The following is an 18,670-nucleotide window of genomic DNA, read 5'->3' on the forward strand; positions in this document are numbered from 1 at the left end:
AAAAATAAATAAATATAAAATAGTTATATGCTATAGAGTCAACCACGGTGATTCCTGAAACAGACCTACAGCTCTTTTTCTAGGTATTAAGTAGCCATGTGGTGTTGTTAGGCCAGGGGAATTTAAAACATTTATACATCTTTTTTAAGGGTTTGTAGTGGTGCTCGTTCTGTGACAGTGCCATCAGATACTGTGTGTGTGTGTCTGCTTTTAAACGGTCTAGTTGTAGTCTATTTGTGACATTAACAATTACAGTGGATGGTATATTTAATTCAGACATAGCCCGCATAAATTCATGCCAACCATTTGGCGTATTACGACTAGACACGCTATGGTTTTGCGTAATGTTTATTAAATCCAGCATGTTGGATCCTGGTCAGGGCTGTTTCTGGCTCCCAGTGCGAAATTTTAAAATGCGCCCCCCATGACATAAAAAAATGTGCCCCCCCCACACATCTAGATAAAAAAATACTTGCGCACACCCGGCAAGGGGGCGTGGCCTCATCTAAATGGGTGTGGCCTCGATTGAAAAGACTACCTCACAATCCAGTTTTTGACCCTGCTCCAACAGATCACAACCACCACAGGAAAAAAATTTCTACCATATTAAACCCCACACAGTAATGCCCCCTGCACCATATTATGCCACACACCGCAATGCCCTTGATACATTAAATCCCCACACTACAGCAGGCAAGAGTCCCCATTTCACACATTACGGCAGGTTTCCCCATTTTACACATTGAGAGAGAGAGAGAGAGAGAGAATACTTACAGAGGCGATTACCACTCTTCGGCCCGCCTCACCAGTCGCTCCTCGCGCTGGCCTTTCCCTCTTCCTAACTTGGATCCCCCTCTGTACTCCGCTCGGGGGAGGGAGTTTTGCGGAGTGATGGGGTTACGTCGTGACGTAACGATGCAACCGCGTCATTCCATGAAACTCCGCCCCACCGAGCGGGTTACTCGGGGAGAAATAGGAGGGGAAAGCAGGGAGCCACAGTTAGTGCCACGGCGGGCGCCCAGTGCGGTTGCACTGCTCGCCTGCCCCAAGAAACGGCCCTGATCCTGGTACAGCATGACCTTTATACAGAAACTCACCTTTAGTTTTCCAGCTGGTGATGTGTTTTTAAACGCGTCATTTTACGCAATAGTATTTCACAGTTTTTCTTATACCGGGCATTAACACCGTTTAAAAGTTCATTATAAACATCATCAGCATCATCGGCTTGTGCATTGTTAATTGACTCATCAGCAGCATTTGTACCGGGCGATTAAAGAGTTAAAGTTGACATTTCTCTATCAGACTTTTTACTCAACACCAGATATTTCTGTAATGCAGATGTATATCGTTTTGCCTTTTCATATACTGATAAATTGTTATTCTGTAGTATGTTGACAATCTCTGCATCTAGACCTTGTGTGGCTGTTTTACGTATGTTATCGCTGCTCGGTTTGTTGTGTAAATGATATATATGCTGTTGAGAGACACCAAATAAATTTTTTCAGCATATTCTATCAGTGGTTAGTCAGAAGTGCTGTTATTATTGGAATAGCAAAACCAAGCAGTGAACCAATAAATCCACCGGATTTCTACACCAAGCATTTCTTTTTACCAATGGCATATGTCTTATTACAAAGCAATTTTATAAGGGCACACTTCTTTTTAAGGTACTTCAAATGTTGTTGTGACATAGGTATTTTACCTTTAAGCGCGTTGAGGGCTATTTCACAAATGGCTGTCACCAAATCGTTTGAAGTATTGGATAAAATAACATTTATTTGGGTCGGTTTTGCCTTTATTAGCGTCTTTAAAAGCGCCCAATTATGACGTAACCGGAATGACATGTTCACAGTTGATAAGCCTATGATGAATAACTAAAATTTGTACAATTATAGCTTTTTAGAACAGCGCTTTTTAATGACACAAGCGACCGGCTCATCGGGTGGGAATAAACCGCTTCGTAAATGGTACTCATTTAGAGTACTGGTTCTTAAATCAACCAGTAAATAGCCATAAGATCTAGTCATTGCATTTTCAAAAGCATCTAGAAAGAAATTACTATTGTTTGGATATATTTGTCTAGCCAGTGTCGACACCTGCAATTTATCCCATGGGATTTTGAACAGTACCATATATTTTGTGTTTTAATGTATCGTCCTGCTCTTATTACCTTGGCAGAATAAATTTTGTACAAGGAGCATGATACTGAGATTTTGTATGGTTTACATACTTTGTGAACGCTTTCTCAATCTCAGAATTATTACTAGCCGATTCCATCACATCATCATCAACCACTAAAGTAATCCTATCAGGGGGAAAAAGTTGGTCATCATTAAAAGTCTCAGGCAGCCCCTCCATAAAACGCATACCTGGGAAATCACGTAGCAGCTGGTCATACATATACTGCCAACAGCCATAAAACCAAACATTATTATCAGGCACGTGCAACAGGTGTGTTGTGGCATTTTGCAGCAGCATTTTCACAAAATAACTTTTCCCTGAATTGGAGGGGCCTGCTAAAATACTTGAGAAAGGGTGTTGCAACCGGATGTCTTTCTTAACACCCAAACATGTTGTGAAATTATCTTTAAGTTTCCGTTTAGTGTAAATGTACTTTTGCATTTTCTGCAGCGTGCGTGTCTCAATCTGGCAATACTTTTTAAACCGGACTATACCGGGTTGGCGGATCACAATTTTTTTCTGCTCTTCACCATCAGGGTTTAAAGGATAATCTAAGACCAGATCATTCAGACTGTCAAAGTTAATATGTTGTGCATTATCAACAATGAGCGTTATACCTTTAACTTTTAAACTGGTCTTTCCATTGTTTAGTCGATGGCCATATGATTTGTGGCCTGATGAGACAAACTCAGTCATATGTGTCCCCGTCGGCATGTCGCTAGTCAGCGCGCCTAGATAATCACCCAATGGCGGATTCCAATCTCCGGGCCTGCTGACAAAAATCACAGAGTCTGTATCATGGTAAAGACAACGATCTTGTAATCTATCCAATAGATTGTACAATTCAATATGAGAATATGCCGTTGTCATAGCGGCAATGAAGATATTAATGTTGATATTAATGTTTGAAGACATGGAATAATGGTCTTTGCCATATTTCCAATTAACCATAACTGTACCGTCATCTATAAAGTCTAAAGCAGACACATCATAGTGCGGTTAAAATGTGTATTCAAAAAGCTTGTCGTGGTCAGACACTAGACACGTGTTGGAAATGTTACTAAGTTGACCAAACTTTCCCCATAAGGAGTTTATTTATTTTTTTAAATTTGTCTTTTTGCCTAATTGATTTCTATGTGATCAGGTCTTAAGGATACGCCTTCATTTTGTTGATAGGCATCTATATACGCTTGGCGTTTCTCAGAGTCTGTACACCATTCAGGATAACCAGAAGCCTCTTGTTTATCCCTAAGATGCATTTTAATGTAATCTGAAAACAAATCGTCAGATCATACATCAAAATGCCACACCTCATAGATTTAAAACACTTTGTACCCCTTGTCTACAGCCAGTTTTAACTCAGGAGCATACCACGTACCTGAGATTGCCCTGCTTTCCTTATTATGGACATAAGCTTCTGTCTGCCCAGACTCAGCACATGTGTGACATAAAGGAAACATCAGTTTACCACACATTTTATCAGGCAGAACAAGAAAGAAAAACCCCCTAGGTGGGTACACTTTTACTTTGTCAACACCGAATTATGTTGTAACATCCTCCAAATCATGATATATAATTTTCGGATGTTTTAATGGATAAGTTTTGGTTTTGTTGACAAATCGGTATAGACTGGTAAAATCGTAGTAGTGTATCTGCTCGTCTTGCTGTGTTTTGTAATACAGCTTTATGGAGTTTGTACGACCACCATAAAGTGCTGCACGTGGGTCAAAGGGCTATGGTAACTCTTTACCCTTCAGAAAATCCTGTAGACTATCATCAGACTCTAACATTTTTTCACATTCCCAAATGACGCGGACATGAAAACCACATTGTTTAAGAAAGTTCATTCTCACCTGCGTCTTGTGTTGCAGTTGACCATAGGTAATTTTAGTCAGTTTGTTTTTATCACGGGCATTGTAACACGCAACACAACTATGATAAAAACAACCTTGGAAATCAAATGCCGTGGGTATGCCATTAATCACAGCATAACCATTAAGGTAATACTTTCCAACTTTCTTTTCACCGCCTTGTAAAGCGTGCCTTATTTTTATGCCTTATTTGTGTGCTATGTACATCAACCATTGTATGGTGGGTGTTGAGCAATGCTTCTGAGTTTTGTGGTAGTTAACGCCCGGTACAAGTGCCAGAGTATTTTCCTTTAAAATCTTGCCCTGGTACATAGCCATGCAATCTTATGCAAGTGGTGATCAACATGTCTCTTAACAATGACGTCGCATTTCTTCTTAGTGATTACAATTCTTGTTCTGTCATAGCTATAGCAGCATTTCTGAATGAGCTAAACACTTTTTGTAATATTTTCACATCCGCCTTACAGTAGCAGACTAGTTCAACCTGAGAGTTAAATGAGTCATGCTTGCTTTTTTCATATCAATCTGTAAATTCTATTTTATCAGCAGCCATCATATAATGTACACCAAAAAATTCTATTGAGGGCATTGCACCTATGTAATTTTGGTTAGCGGTTGTGTTAAAGAAATGCGGGAAATGACCTTCAGCACCCTCAAAACCCTTCGCTTTTGGTAATCGACTGAAACACATTGGCAAAAAATGTAAAGAGTCGATAAAGCTTATCTTTAAATCGGTTGCCGTTATGCACAACAGTTTACCACCTTTACATTGATCTTATTTTTCTCCTTAATTAACTGCCGCAATAAAAAAAGTAAGCATCATAACGCCCTGCATTATGGGCTATGAATGTGTAATCCTCAAATTGCAGTCTCATGAATGTTTTTACAAAATCATTTATACAGGCATTGCCCTTAAACTCCCAGGATTCCTCATATGCTGATATCAAATTATATCAAATGATGAAATTTATATTCAATTTATATTGAAATTGGGCGTAAATCAGGAAGTTCTGGGGGGGGGTTTATGAGCGGTGATATTGGCGGGGTGTGGGCGGGGACTGGGCAGAGAGTAGGTGGAGACCTGTCACTTTTTCTTTGACAGAAAAGTGTTCTCTTACTGCTGTAAACTAAAGATTTAATGACTGTGACAGCCCACCAGGTGGGTGCATCATCTTCAGCAGCAGCTTCTAAAAATCCACTCCAGTTCATTCTGAGGCAGACTGCTCTCTATACAGTATCACCAGCTTCACAAACAGACATACAGCTGACAACCTCTTAGAAGGATGAATTTATATCACAGCAAAATGGCTTACGCTGCTTGGACTCTCCTCAGGTTTAGCGATTTCTGTCCTGTATGTGAACTGCTGAAGTTTTGCAGAGGTTATTTGTAGAAGGACAGTTTATGACCTTTGATCTCTGGAAGCCCAGCATAAGCAAGGAAATGAGATAACAGAGTGGTGTGCAAATTAGTTGGGACAAACAAAAATTTTCATACAATCGGTTTATTTATTGATGAACTACTACACTTTTATTTTTATTTTAGTATTCTATGTGTCATCCTTTAATATGCTAAGGGAGGACACATAAAATATTAAAAGAAAATAAACTGCTCACTTGGTTAGGCATGGATAAAACTAGTTTTTAACACATGTTGTTCAATTCTTGATCGTGAAACCACACTTCGCTTATAGCCAAAATCAGCTTCTTTTTGGTAGTGCAATCTTAATTTTTTTATTTTTTTTTAGCCTTTTTCTTAACTATAAACCACAGATTCAATTGGGTTTCCTATCCAATCTAAAATTGAAATATTGTGGTCTTGCAAGAATATTTTCATTATCTTCAAAGTGTAGCACAGGCAAGATCTTGTTGAAAAATATCAACTCCATTTGAGAACTTTCTTGCTAGTGTAGGAATGAGAAATCCTTCTAAAATTTCTGCATATTTGAAGCTGTTCATCATTCCTCATTGGTATTAGATTACCTGGTCCTTTAGATGTGAAATATCCCAAAAACATTACTTGTGGGGGGTGTTTAGGGGACTGTATATTGTGTCCCTGACATAGTGCTTCTCCTAAACTTCATCTGATGACACTAACATGGTACCCATGGACCTCAAAGTAACTTTTATATGTGAACACCACTTTCTTTTAGTCCCCTACTGTCCAATTCTTGTGCTTCTTAGCCCACATCAACCTTTTCTTCTTCAAGGCACCTGTCAGAAGTTGCTTCTTAAGAGGTCTCCTGGTTCATCTCTGCAACCAACTTCCAAGAGCCTGCAGCTTATTGTAGAGCTGTCTACATGAACACCAGCCAATTAAAGGTCTCCCTGAAGGTTTATAACACTATTTCTGACTATAACCTTATCATCCTGTGGTGTAGTCTTCATTTGCATCAACAATGGCCTTTCCGTTGAATTTCCAATGCTAACTGCATCAGCTATCTTCCAGACAGTTTTTACTGTATGCTGGTGCACAGCGATTACCTGAGCTCTCTTGTAATATGCAATATCCATGACTGAACTTTCAATCGCACATCAACTAAATTCACAAGTATTGTCTGTCCCAAAGTTTCCTCCACAAAATCTGACAAAAGACTAAATATGCAGAGCTAAATGTGGCCCTAAAAACTCCATAATCTAATTTTACAACCTATTGAAACCAAATTTAAGCAAACACATGCAGTATTTTTAGTTTAGACCTGCTTTTATTTCACATTCTGGGAAAAATGTGCTTGTCCCTACTACTTTGCACACCACTTGTAATTTTAGACAAGTCATAAAGTATTGTATGTTTAAGGCATCAACCAGAAGATTCCCTCAATCCTTAAAAAAACACCTCCTTTTGTAGCCTTGTCAGGAAATAGATAAACTCTTCCATGAGAGGTTATGTACCAGGGTCCATTGTTTCAATTCTACAGAACATTGTGTCAATCTGGACTATAAATTACCCCACCCCCCATTAATTGCTTCATAAAGAGATTAGGTTATGTGTTAACCTAAGACGTACTCAGGGAATTCCTCTGATATGAAGATTGTTGCATTGACCACAGTTGTCTAAGTCATCTAATTGAAGAAGCACAGCCCAAAGATCCTGAGCATGTACGTAGACAGTGTTGTGGAGTTTAGCTTTATGGTCCATGGCAGCTTTAGTGCTTTCCTCCAGATGAGTGAAGTGGTGGTCAATCTCCGCTTTCACATTGTCACTTTACTTGGCAGAGAGCAGATCTGTGACATGATCACACTATAGATATATAGTGGGAAATATTAGGGTGCAATTAGAGGTAAGCCAAGAGATATGCTGAATGAAGTGTTGGAGTGGCAAATAATGAAAGCTGTAGTTCAAAGGACCTGTATGTAGAAGTGAGTAAGTCAAATGTTGAGAGAAAACCAGATATATGGCATTAGGGTAATGAAATCTCACTTAGTTGTCACAGGGTTAAGCCAAAGGCAGGCAATGGCACTTGTGTTCAGTAAAAGGATCACCTACTGTAGCTAACATTAAATGTCCTAGAGTGCAGCCTTGAACAACAAAATTGGACAAGCAGCCAGCACAGCAGAGGGTGACCTCTGAGGCAGTCGCTAACTAGGGTGACAGAGTATGTATGCAGCACTTGGCACCAGCTGCACCCACTATGTCCCCAATAGCAAAGAGAAAAGCCATACCCAATGGTCACAAAGAGGAGAGCCATAGGGAGGACACCAGGAATGGCATCATAGATCAGTGGGTATTGGCACAGCACAAGGAACCTCCCATCAATAGGAGGCTTCAGCATCAGCACAGACTGACCCCATCAAGTGCCGCTTAATGTCAGCAACCAGCCAGCACAGTGGGTGGATCAGCAGGGCATAGTGGATCTATAAATGCAGACACTCCTCACTCCAGGAAAGCCAACAGCATTGAGTGTCACAGCATCTCTCATGTTCCAAGTTGGCCCCAGACATATGGTGAGTGACTCGCAAATACCTCTCCACAAGGACAGGAGAAGACCAGAACAGAGGTAGCAACCCCCCCCACCAACAACTACAATTATTAGGTTATTAGAAGTGTGAAATTCACTTAATTAAGCTGTAATTATTCTCCTTCCAAAGTGGTGCTTTCTGCAGCAGTGATGAGCATGTACTGTAGCATGTGTGAGTGTTTGTAAGTGCGTATGATTGTGTGCAAGTGATTATGGGTGTATGACTATGTGTGTGTGTGTGTGTGTGTGTGTGTGTGTGTGTGTGTGTGTGTGTGTGAGATGCCCAGAATGTTTGGGCCCTCCACATCCTCCCATGAGGTTTAATACCCCTGGATCTGGCTGCTGGGAGAACCATATCGCCAGGCAGCCCTTGCACTTCACAGCAGCCCAGAAGCTTCCAAGGAGCACCTTTCCCGTTTCAAAAATGAAGGGGAGACAACTGGGAGCCACCAAGCACACCAGAGAGCATCAGATAGGTCACTTAAAAAAATATTATTTTTTATGCTACACAGAGTTTTCAGCAGTAAAAACCCTACTACAATTTTTTTTTAATGGATACCACAGATATCGAGACTGTGCGTCCCCGTGGTAATCCAAACTTTGGAATGAGGAAAGCACTAAACATTCTCCCAATTGAATTCCCCCCTATATTTCACTGCTCTAATATCAACTACACTAGTGCAAACTGGGCCTGATTCAGAGAAGTAACTACTGCAGCTGTAAGTGTGATTTTCTCAGCCTTAAAACTGCTGATATCAGCAAGTAAAGCTGTAACCCAGAAATGGAAAGAGACACCCACAGGAGCGACCACAACACATACACAAATGCATACAAATACGCAGCCGATATGCAAGAACAAGGAACTTCAGGCTTTAGGGTAGCCCTTTGGCTGCATAGACTGGACTCAGCAGTAGCCATGCAGGCTACATGTTTTTGTACATTAGAGCTTGCAGCTGACGTTAGATATGTGCCAAGAAAATGGCCATGATACACCTACGTTTCTATAATCACTCCATACTAACACCATGTTACCACCCTGAAACAATCACTTCCTGTTATTCCCTTTATAAGGGAATCATCATTGGGTGCAGGTATGCCGTGGCTCCAAGATTCATGAGCAATGCGAACCCAGCAAATGCACAGACTGCCGACAATCGCTCAGTGACATGGAACATTGGTTTTGCCTACATCTCTGAAGCAGGCCCCCTGTTCTCTAGGTCTTACACATTCACACAACGATGAAACAGGATATACCCCTGAGAAACTATTCAGACTGGTGCTGCTTATCCATATGGTGAAATTATCATGAAACACAGAGTGACTGAAGGGATTTGTGCTATTGTTTATTTCCCAATTTATAGTGAGGAGGTACTTTTATCCATCTTACACACAATCTAATATCCTGCCAGCAAGTCATTTTATTAATGCCCTTAATAATCTCTTTTAGTTGTAGGAATAAGGGACAATATATGTTGAACCACAATTTACATACAGATGTGTCCACATGCATCTTTACTATATCCCGCCATGTATGGCATGGTTTTGCATGCCATAGACTCAGAGATTTAGCCATGCCTTGTGATTTTTGCTTCTTTAATATGTTACTTTATACATATTCTATTATGGCAAACAAAAATTTTAAAATCCATCCACTAGCTACTCGTGAAAAACAGCTTAGCCGTGTTTTGCTTGTGTTAAATTGAGCAAAATTGCAAAGATGAAAGTGAAGTATATTGCCAAAAATAACAATGGGGCAGATGGAGTCACAGCTTCAGGCCTCCAAATAAACATAGTCCCATTATTATAAATATTACAATTGTATTTCTGGTTTTTTCGCAACATTATGCATTTTTTTTTTATGGATTAAGGGAGACAAAATGCCTCTGTCAGGTCTCTGTTTTTTTTTAAACAAATCAATAGGACAATCCCAGTCCCTATAAGGAGGCAGAGTTTTAGCTGCTTATTTGTTAAACTTGTCAAGATATTCCCTATAGGGAAACATAATGCATCAGAAGAGTTCATGAACTGGTGAGGCAAAACTTGCTGAAGACAAGAACCCTTGCAGGCAGAACCCCAATACACACTTGAAGTAACGACCAGTTGTTGTGTGTTATGTATCTTGAGCTAGAGGATTCCAAGCACAAGTAAATTGTCAGCTTTAGGAATAATTTGGAATGGCAGCATTTCTGAATGACTAACATGAGTAATATAATCACATTTTAGGTGATGTGGTCAGCATCCCGGCAGTCAGGAGGACAGTGAGGGTTAGTGCCCAGGGAGATTAGGATTAGGCACTTGAGGGGGTTAGCCCTAGCCACCACCCCCCACATCTTAGCCCTAGACACCACCCCTGGTGTCTTAGCCCTAGCTGCCACCCCCAAATCTTAGCCCGCAGGTGGGTTAGGGTTAGGGTAGGGGGCAAGGGAGGGTAAAACTACTACCCCATCCACTGTTGGCATTCTCATTTTTGGTATGCTGGTGTCAGTCATGTGACCACTGGCAATCCCGACTGCTAGTATACTGTATCACACCCCTTTTTAGTGAGTGTGCAGATACTGTACAGCTAGACTGACCTTTCCAGAATCAGTTGGTTGCTGTTGTTTCCCATTCTCTTATACCCAGAACATTACCCGGCCTAGCACAATACAAGCATAGATCATCACGGAAGCCTCTTTGTCATTCCTCTGATGCAATATGTACCTGATTTACTTGCATGAGCTCCCCCATGTTTGGAGATGTTTGCTGAAATTGAGGAGTCAAATAGACTTCAGAAAGTTTGTGATTTTCACTTTCTTGCAAAGAGAGATCAGTTTGTCAAGATCAGCGGGTAAGTCCTGAGCAGATATTTAATTTGTCAAACAATCCAAAAGAGCATGTCAAAATGCAGAGCCTCATTCTTCCATTTATATCTGATGCAGAAATGCAAAAGGATAGTTTCACATGTCTCCCAAAGTGGTAATGCCCATTCTAAGGCTTGTTTGGAGACCAGAGACACAATGTAAGCTACATTGGTCTTGGCAGTGTGACAAATTCTGGGTTATTACCCAGAGTGAATTTCACACTGAGAAATCCCCTGCAGTAATCAGGACCGTGTCTGTTATGGGTGACGGAATACTACTTATCTGAGATGAAAGTTCTTGGAAGAAACTTGACCTAGAGTCACTTGGCCCTCAGTTGCTTCTTGGATTTCCAACCATTTGGACAAACTGTGTATTGAGTTCCCAATAGTTTTTGTCCACCTGCCTGCCCATTTTGTCAGAACAAACTGACAGGTCTCTGGGGTATTGTGAGGGATATCAGTAGCCAGAGAGTAAGTATCTGTCTTTGAGGAATGTAGGAATTTTGGAGGCAAGATGAGGCTTCTCCTCAAGTGGAGGAAACGGAGTACCAGGTTGTAATGTATAGACTGGTGTACAGTGAGTAAATATAGCAGCTTCTATGTAAACATATATAAAAACCACAGGAGGTGGCTTGTGTGAAAAGACACCCACCTGAGGATTCTGTGATCTGCTGCTGTGTCTGAAGACACAGGATTAAATCACCATTGGGCAGCCATCGGCCATCTGAGTAAGTATAAACTTACTCATAATGGCTACCAGAACTCCTTTGCCGAGGTCAGGAAATCTGCATTGGAAGAAGCAGAACCTGGCACCGGCATAACTTCAAAATGGGGACAACATGCTGTCATTTTGTAAAACAGTTCCCATCATCACCCACACAGTACTGTGAGTGATTTTGCAGGAACCATTATGCACATGTACAATACAGGTTCTGCACATTTACAATCCATCTGCCACCTAAGTTATACGCAAATCATTGGGTTTACATACAATTCTAAATCAGGCCCTATGAGGAATATAAGAGGCTTCAGGCCAATGGCTTAATTTAGGTTACTGGACCAAAAAACTTCCAATAAGCATTATTATTGCCAAAATGAAGTTGTGGTCTTCTTTATACTGTACTTCACAACTTTTCATAAAGAAAACTGAAATGATTACATAAGAACTAGAGCTCAGTGGTCTGGATTATCCGGACCACTCCAAACATCTGGGACCTGATTCCAGACTTGGATCCCATGGCCGAATGTCATCATCCTGGTGTCAGATTGTCGTGGGACTTGAATTCTATATAAGGTGCCGTGGCCGAGACTTGGCGCCAGTTCAGTGTAATACACGATGCTGTTTGCTGTGTTATACTCTGCTGTAGTGGTTGCACTGTGTTCGGAGTCTCACAAGTGTCTGCTATGTGCTGCACTATATTCTGCTGTAATGTTTGTACTGTGTCCAGTGTCTCACAAGTTACTGTGCTGTATAGTTAGAGTGTATGTGGGCATGCTGAATGCTGCTGTGTGCTGCACTGTGGGGGTGATACAGACCTGGTCACACAAAGGCATTTTTTTGCACTGGTAATCGCCACTTACAGGGGAGAGGGCAATCTGTTTGCAGGGTTGCGAATGGATGTGCAGAGAGCTGCACAAACAAAACTTGCGGTGCATACACATGTGCAGTTCAGAACCGATCGCACAGCTGGAAAAAAAAACCTAGTGTGCGATCGGGTCTGAATGACCCCCTATATTCTGCTGTAGTTTGTGTACTGTGTCCAAGGTCTAACAAATGGCTGTGCTATATAGAGACTGTGTATAGGGGGCACACGTCACACTGCTGTGTACTGAGCTATACAGTACTCTGCTATACTGGCTGTGCTGTGTCTAGACTCACAAGTGGTTTTGCTCTGTATAGTGACTTTATGAGGGGCACGCTGCTGTATACTGCACTATACTTTGCTGTAAATTGTACTGTTTGATGAGTTTTACCCTAATGTGCTTTGCTCGCGTGCATATATAAGCCCTGTGATCCAGGCAGTTTTAACCAAGCTGCAACTTAAAAAACAGAAAAATAAAAATATATATTTCTATTGTCTGTACTGTTAGGTGCACTTTGTTCACATGCATCTATAAGCCCTGTGATCCACACAGTTTGAACTGAGCTGCAAGTTAAAAATAAACAGGAAAAAAATCTTTTGTTTCTACTGTTTGGTGTGCTTTACCCTAGTGTGCTTTGTTCACGTGCATCTATAAGCCCTGTGATCCGTGCAGTTTTCACCAAACTGCAAGTTCAAAAAGGAAAAAATATAGATCTACTATATTGTTTGCACTAATCTGTGCACTCTACCCCAGTATGCTGTGGCAAGGCTTCATAGATGTGCTATAAACTGCCGTGTGTTTGTACCACTGCTCTTTCACTTAGTAACCAGCCACTGCAGACTTTAACCAATATTTTGCAAAAACAAAATTGTGAGCAGTGAGGTGGTTAAATTGACTGCAAATGACTGGAAATTAAAGGTATTGAGCTTAATATTACTCTAGAAACCAAGAAAAAGCCCAAATTGTCTTATTTTATTTATTTATATATTTTTTTGACAATGTTTGAAAAAAAAAATGCAAATGCAAATTCAAAACCAAAACCAATCACGGCGGTTTGGCCACTTTAAAACCAAATCCAGAGCCGGACGATGAAACAGAGCCAAATCCAAATTCCACAAAAATGGTCCGGCACACATCTCTAATATGTACAAACCAATAAGATATTATTTACAGTAAATACTTTCATACAAACATTAGAATCACTTGTGTAGTATTGTATTACATTTATGCATATTAACAGCATGGTTTGTTTATTACAATAATTAGGATATATGTTATTTTCACAGTGTAAACTTGAGAGAATATCAGCAGCTCCAGGCTTTTATATTGGCCATTGATGACATTAACAGTAACCCGGAGATTCTGCCCAATGTTACTCTGGGATATCATGTGCACGATTCTTGTGGTTATACAAAGAAAGTTATAAAAGATGTTCTGAAGATACTGTCTGGGCCCAAGCTGGCAGCTCCGAATTACGCATGCATGGAACGTGGTAAGGTGGCCGGTTTTATTGGAGATATCCACTCTGTCACTACACTTCCAATGGCACAGTTGCTGAATGTGCTAGGATATACACAGGTATGTAATTGTTATCTATATTTTTCTGTAACATACAGGCAATAAGACAACTTTATTTTGTCCTCACAATATGTGATCTAACGTTAGATGACAATTACCTAGTAATTATGAGGACATTTACAGAAAGAAGTCTTGATTCTGAGTGGGACACATGTACTGTATGCTAATGCAAATATCCACCCAAGTATCCAGGCATCTATGACAGTAGCTTTCCATCTCCATGTGTATGAATTGCTCCCCCAGATTGTTTTCCTGGCTATAGCTGTGACCATCATCCTTATGCTGGGAGATAAAAAGGTGGAATCTGGGCCATCTCTCATGTGTCAGTGTGTGTAATTCCAACTGTCCATTATACAGCAGCCCCGTAGCCAGCCAGGGTTGGTTATAATGATTGTGGGGAAACATGAAACATATGATCTTCTCTTATTCATAATGGAAGTCCACAGGTTACATGAGCAATTAGTATATACACCGTAAAAACTCATGATGGCTAATATATCATTGTGTGGTTTTGACTGTAATTGAAACCACCACACGTCACCATCAGTTCTGTCATTTATACTGCTGGATTTATTATCCAGTGGTTTGGACAGGTAGTCCTGAAGTTAACTAAGGTGTGGTGTAGTTTATAGACCCCTAAATCATATGCAGTTTAGGGAAAGTTGCAAACCCTTCCTCCCTTTGGAAGTGTTGCAAATAATATTCAAAAACATTCTGTGCCTCCAATATAATAATGTAATATTATTGCACTCTCCCTTTGTTTCAAATTAATTAGGCGCCCCTTCTCTTTGTATAATATCAATTAGGTAACACTATCCCTTTACAATATTTATAATTTTCAATATAATGTTACATTTATTTTAACGCCTCCAATTTTTTTAAATAATAATTTTCATGACCCCATAAAAATGTAATAATGTTGGGTGCACATGTAGAACACAATATTTTTCTAACGTGTGGTGGCATCAAAGTTAAAGGCATCATGAGTAACTTTTCACCAGTAGAATGTGTTGCGTATGTTAAACATTCACATATACATAAAACATCTGTTGGTCTTCTACTATTTGGTTGGGTTGTTCTTCATATTTTGGACGAATGTAAAACTGACCTAGTAAATGTGCTATTTGTATAGTATTCTTGTCACTGCGAAAGTAATGATGGTTGGAACAATGGTCTAAACAGAAGGCGGACTTTTGGCCAATTTTCCATCAGCTGTCAATTCAGTGAAAGATTGAATTGCAAAACTAATGGTGAATTGTCCAAAAAATCTGATTCGACACTTAATAAATTTACCTCTATACTGTATATCAAATGTACAGTATTTGGACCCCTTGTCTGCATGGTTTGTTCCAGATGCAGTGTTACTTGTTCTTTCTTTTTGCTCTCAGTTCAGAAATAGTCCCTTATTCTTGTATTGACCCAGTGTAATCCATGGGTTACAGTAGAAACAAGCCCAATGACACAAGATGGGCCACAGGGGATTTGAAGACTTTAATACCAGATTGACAAGACAAAATAAAACTTATTGCCTGTTTGTGCTATTTCATCTATCACAACCACATCTTTTTACCTTTTTTCTGGTCTGGATTTCCTGCAATACATGAAAGTGCAGATAAATATATGCAGTAGTTTGTTTTTAATATGAGTAAGTAATGGCAGTTTATGGTACGTCAGGACTTAAAATGATATTTTTGCTGCAATTTTTTGCAGTACAGCACAAAAGAAGAATAAAAAGTTCATTGTAAGTGCATTTACATTTGTAATATTTTATAACTAGAGATGAGCGCGTCTGATTCTCTATGAACAAGCCCCATCTGAATTTCATGATCTGAGCCTGGATCCGTGTCCGGCTTGGACTTTCCACCCTGACTCAGATCCAAGTATGAAGTAAAATGTCATCCTCATGCTCTCGTGATTCTCGTGAGTTTTGGATTCTGTAAAGGTCCCCATTGATTGGCGCCATTTCATTCCAGCTGTGGAGCTTGTATAGTACAGACATATTCATGCTGTGTCCATCCTGAGGTGCTGTGGTGCTACTGTGTTGTCCTTCAAGGGGCTGCTTAGTGGTGTACATAGAGTTGGGTAAGTCTGCACAGGATCTGTGTTTATGAGGTCAATAAATGTCTAATATTGCTACTTAGTGGTGCTCTGTCCATGCTCTGTCCATCTAGGGGTGCTGGTACTGTGTTGTCCATCAAGGGGTACTCTGTAAAAATAGGAGTGTGAACCCAGTGAAAGAAAAAAACTTAAGGCCACAAATAAAATTGGAAAAAATACATATTCATTTATTTTTATGCTATACCCCAGTGTACTATACTATTATATTTCTGTGACACTGCCAGTTAGACCGCAGTGTATCATACACGTATTGTGTGACAGGTAGTCTGTCACCAAGAATGCTGTGTCCTTCCAGGGGTGCTGGTGCTGTGTTGTCCTTCCAGAGGTGCTCTGTCAAACTAAGGGTGCAACCTCATTGCAAAAAAAAAAAAGTAAAACAACAATTAGAATTGGGAAAAATAAATATATATATATTTATATATACAGATGGGTCCATGTTTATCTTGACCTTTAATAGGATTAACTGAGATTGGGCAGTCAGACTTTATCCCCTGCTTTAATGACTTAATCCCCTGCTTTATTGTTCTCTGTATTGTATTGCAGCTGAGAACAATAGATGAAGGGTTTATGTTATAAAACCATGTTGTGCCTAGGCGCAGCAAACTAGCCAAGATAACCGTGGACCAATCTGTATATATATATATATATATATATATATATAAAAATATAATAGAAAGCTCTCACTCACTCACTCACTCACTTTCTGGCTCATTACTAATATTGTTACTTCCCAATATGTTAGGATGCGGAAATTTAACAGAGGTATTCTTCAGGTGGGAAATAGGAAAACTACCTAATTAGAAATTTAATAAACTTCCCCTAAGGGGATGAAAAGGGAGTTGACATAATGACATCACTACCAATGCATGGTTTGCATTGCATGAACAATAACGCCGAAATGGACAATCGGATCAAACTACAATGATGGTCCTGACACTTTTCACCGTATCTCCATGGTTGTTCATTGGTTAACGTCAAGAACCATGGATTAATATTTACTTACATTAAGATGTCTCAAATTTACATCTCTATAGATTTACCACAGTTTTAACACTCATGTATATGGTGTGTGTGTGTGTGTGTGTGTGTGTGTGTGTGTGTGTGTGTGTGTATATATATATATATATATATATATAAACAATAGGCTAGAGCCCACAGCACTCATACATCCATGGTGCCAGTGGTATTTGTGACCACACCATTTATATAAAACAATCATACAAATTCAGCACTCACCTAATATTAACACTTCAAACTGTAATTCATCTGAATTCCTGGAATGTTAATTACAAAGTATTGCAAAAGTTTGTTAATCTGACCAGCCCCTTCACGGCCATTCCCATTTGGTCAGTCCCTACACTAATTGTACTTACAAGTGAAGATCAGACAGTAGGTTTGGTAGTAACAGTAAGCAGCAGCCAGTGGGGACTGAGGCAATCAGAGCAGCTTCCAAGACACACACAGCACAGCTTGGGCAAGTGCACAACCCACGATTCGCAGGTGTTTGAAGGGACAGGGCCAAATTCTGGAGGGGACGGGTCCTAAATAACAGATCGCAGCTCCAGGTTATTTGCTTAAAAAATAATTCGGTATGTCAGGGGGGTTTCTTTGTACTCAGAACCCCCCCTGCGTGCGCTAGTGGCACTCATACATCTGCGGTGCCAGTGGTATTTGTGACCAAACCATTTAAATAAAACAAACATACAAATTCAGAACTCACCTAATATTAACACTTCAAACTTTAATTTATCTGAATTCAGGGAATGTTGGTTCCAAAATATTGCAATAGTTTGTTAAGCTGACCAGCGCCTTTACGGCCATTCCCATTTGGTCAGTCCCTACACTGACTTTCAAAAATGACAGAAGCATACTGTGTATTTAAAATCCAAAAGATGCTTGAGAGCAATGGGGCCAATTCAGTAAGGATTGTAAAAATTACAAATTTGCAAAAATTGCGAGCAATCGTAAAATTGCGAAAGCACACCCAAACGGAAAAACTGCAACACTAATTTCATGTTACAAAAAGAAGGTGGGCTTGTGAAATGTGCAAATATTGCGAAGACCTAAAAAAATGCATAATTTGCGTAAAAATTTACAATTTTACACATTTTTTGCTTAGTGATGTTGATGATTCTGATGTTGTCATTTTTGCAAACAACTCTGTTTTAAACCTCAAATATTGCACTACCTACTTTCTGGGGCCCCACCCCAAAAAATGGTGTTGCTGCTCTTGAACATATGTTTGTGTGTGTAGCGATAAAAAAAAAAATAACCAAATGTATGTGGGTATGTTTTGTTATCAAAAAACATGTTGGTTGCTTAAAAAGCATTGAAAAACTGTTAGGAAGCTAAAAGACATTAAGCAGATCCTACAAAACAAAATGCTTGGAAATGTTAATGTTTGCTCTTAAAAAATAGTGTGGTTGTCAAACCTTAATTGTTAGTAAGTGTAAAAACAATTAGGATACTAACATATATTTTATTAAAATAAACATGTGTTAGAGTTTAAATCTCCCTTACATGTTTAGAAGTTTCAATACAGC

At 39.7% G+C, this 18,670-nt stretch overlaps 1 protein-coding gene across 1 annotated transcript in view; it reads left to right on the top strand.

The window, feature by feature from the left end:
- The first annotated feature begins 10,743 nt into the window (after positions 1-10,743).
- Positions 10,744-18,670, top strand: part of LOC135051850 (probable metabotropic glutamate receptor mgl-1) — a 141,390-nt gene continuing 133,463 nt past the window's right edge. Inside the window, exons 1-2 of the mRNA XM_063957409.1 lie at positions 10,744-10,835; positions 13,718-14,009. Of these exons, the coding sequence (XP_063813479.1) occupies positions 10,744-10,835; positions 13,718-14,009 (384 nt within the window). The remainder of the gene's footprint in view (positions 10,836-13,717; positions 14,010-18,670) is intronic.

The sequence above is a fragment of the Pseudophryne corroboree genome, chromosome 1 (assembly GCF_028390025.1).
Source record: "Pseudophryne corroboree isolate aPseCor3 chromosome 1, aPseCor3.hap2, whole genome shotgun sequence".
Lineage (NCBI taxonomy): Eukaryota > Metazoa > Chordata > Amphibia > Anura > Myobatrachidae > Pseudophryne > Pseudophryne corroboree.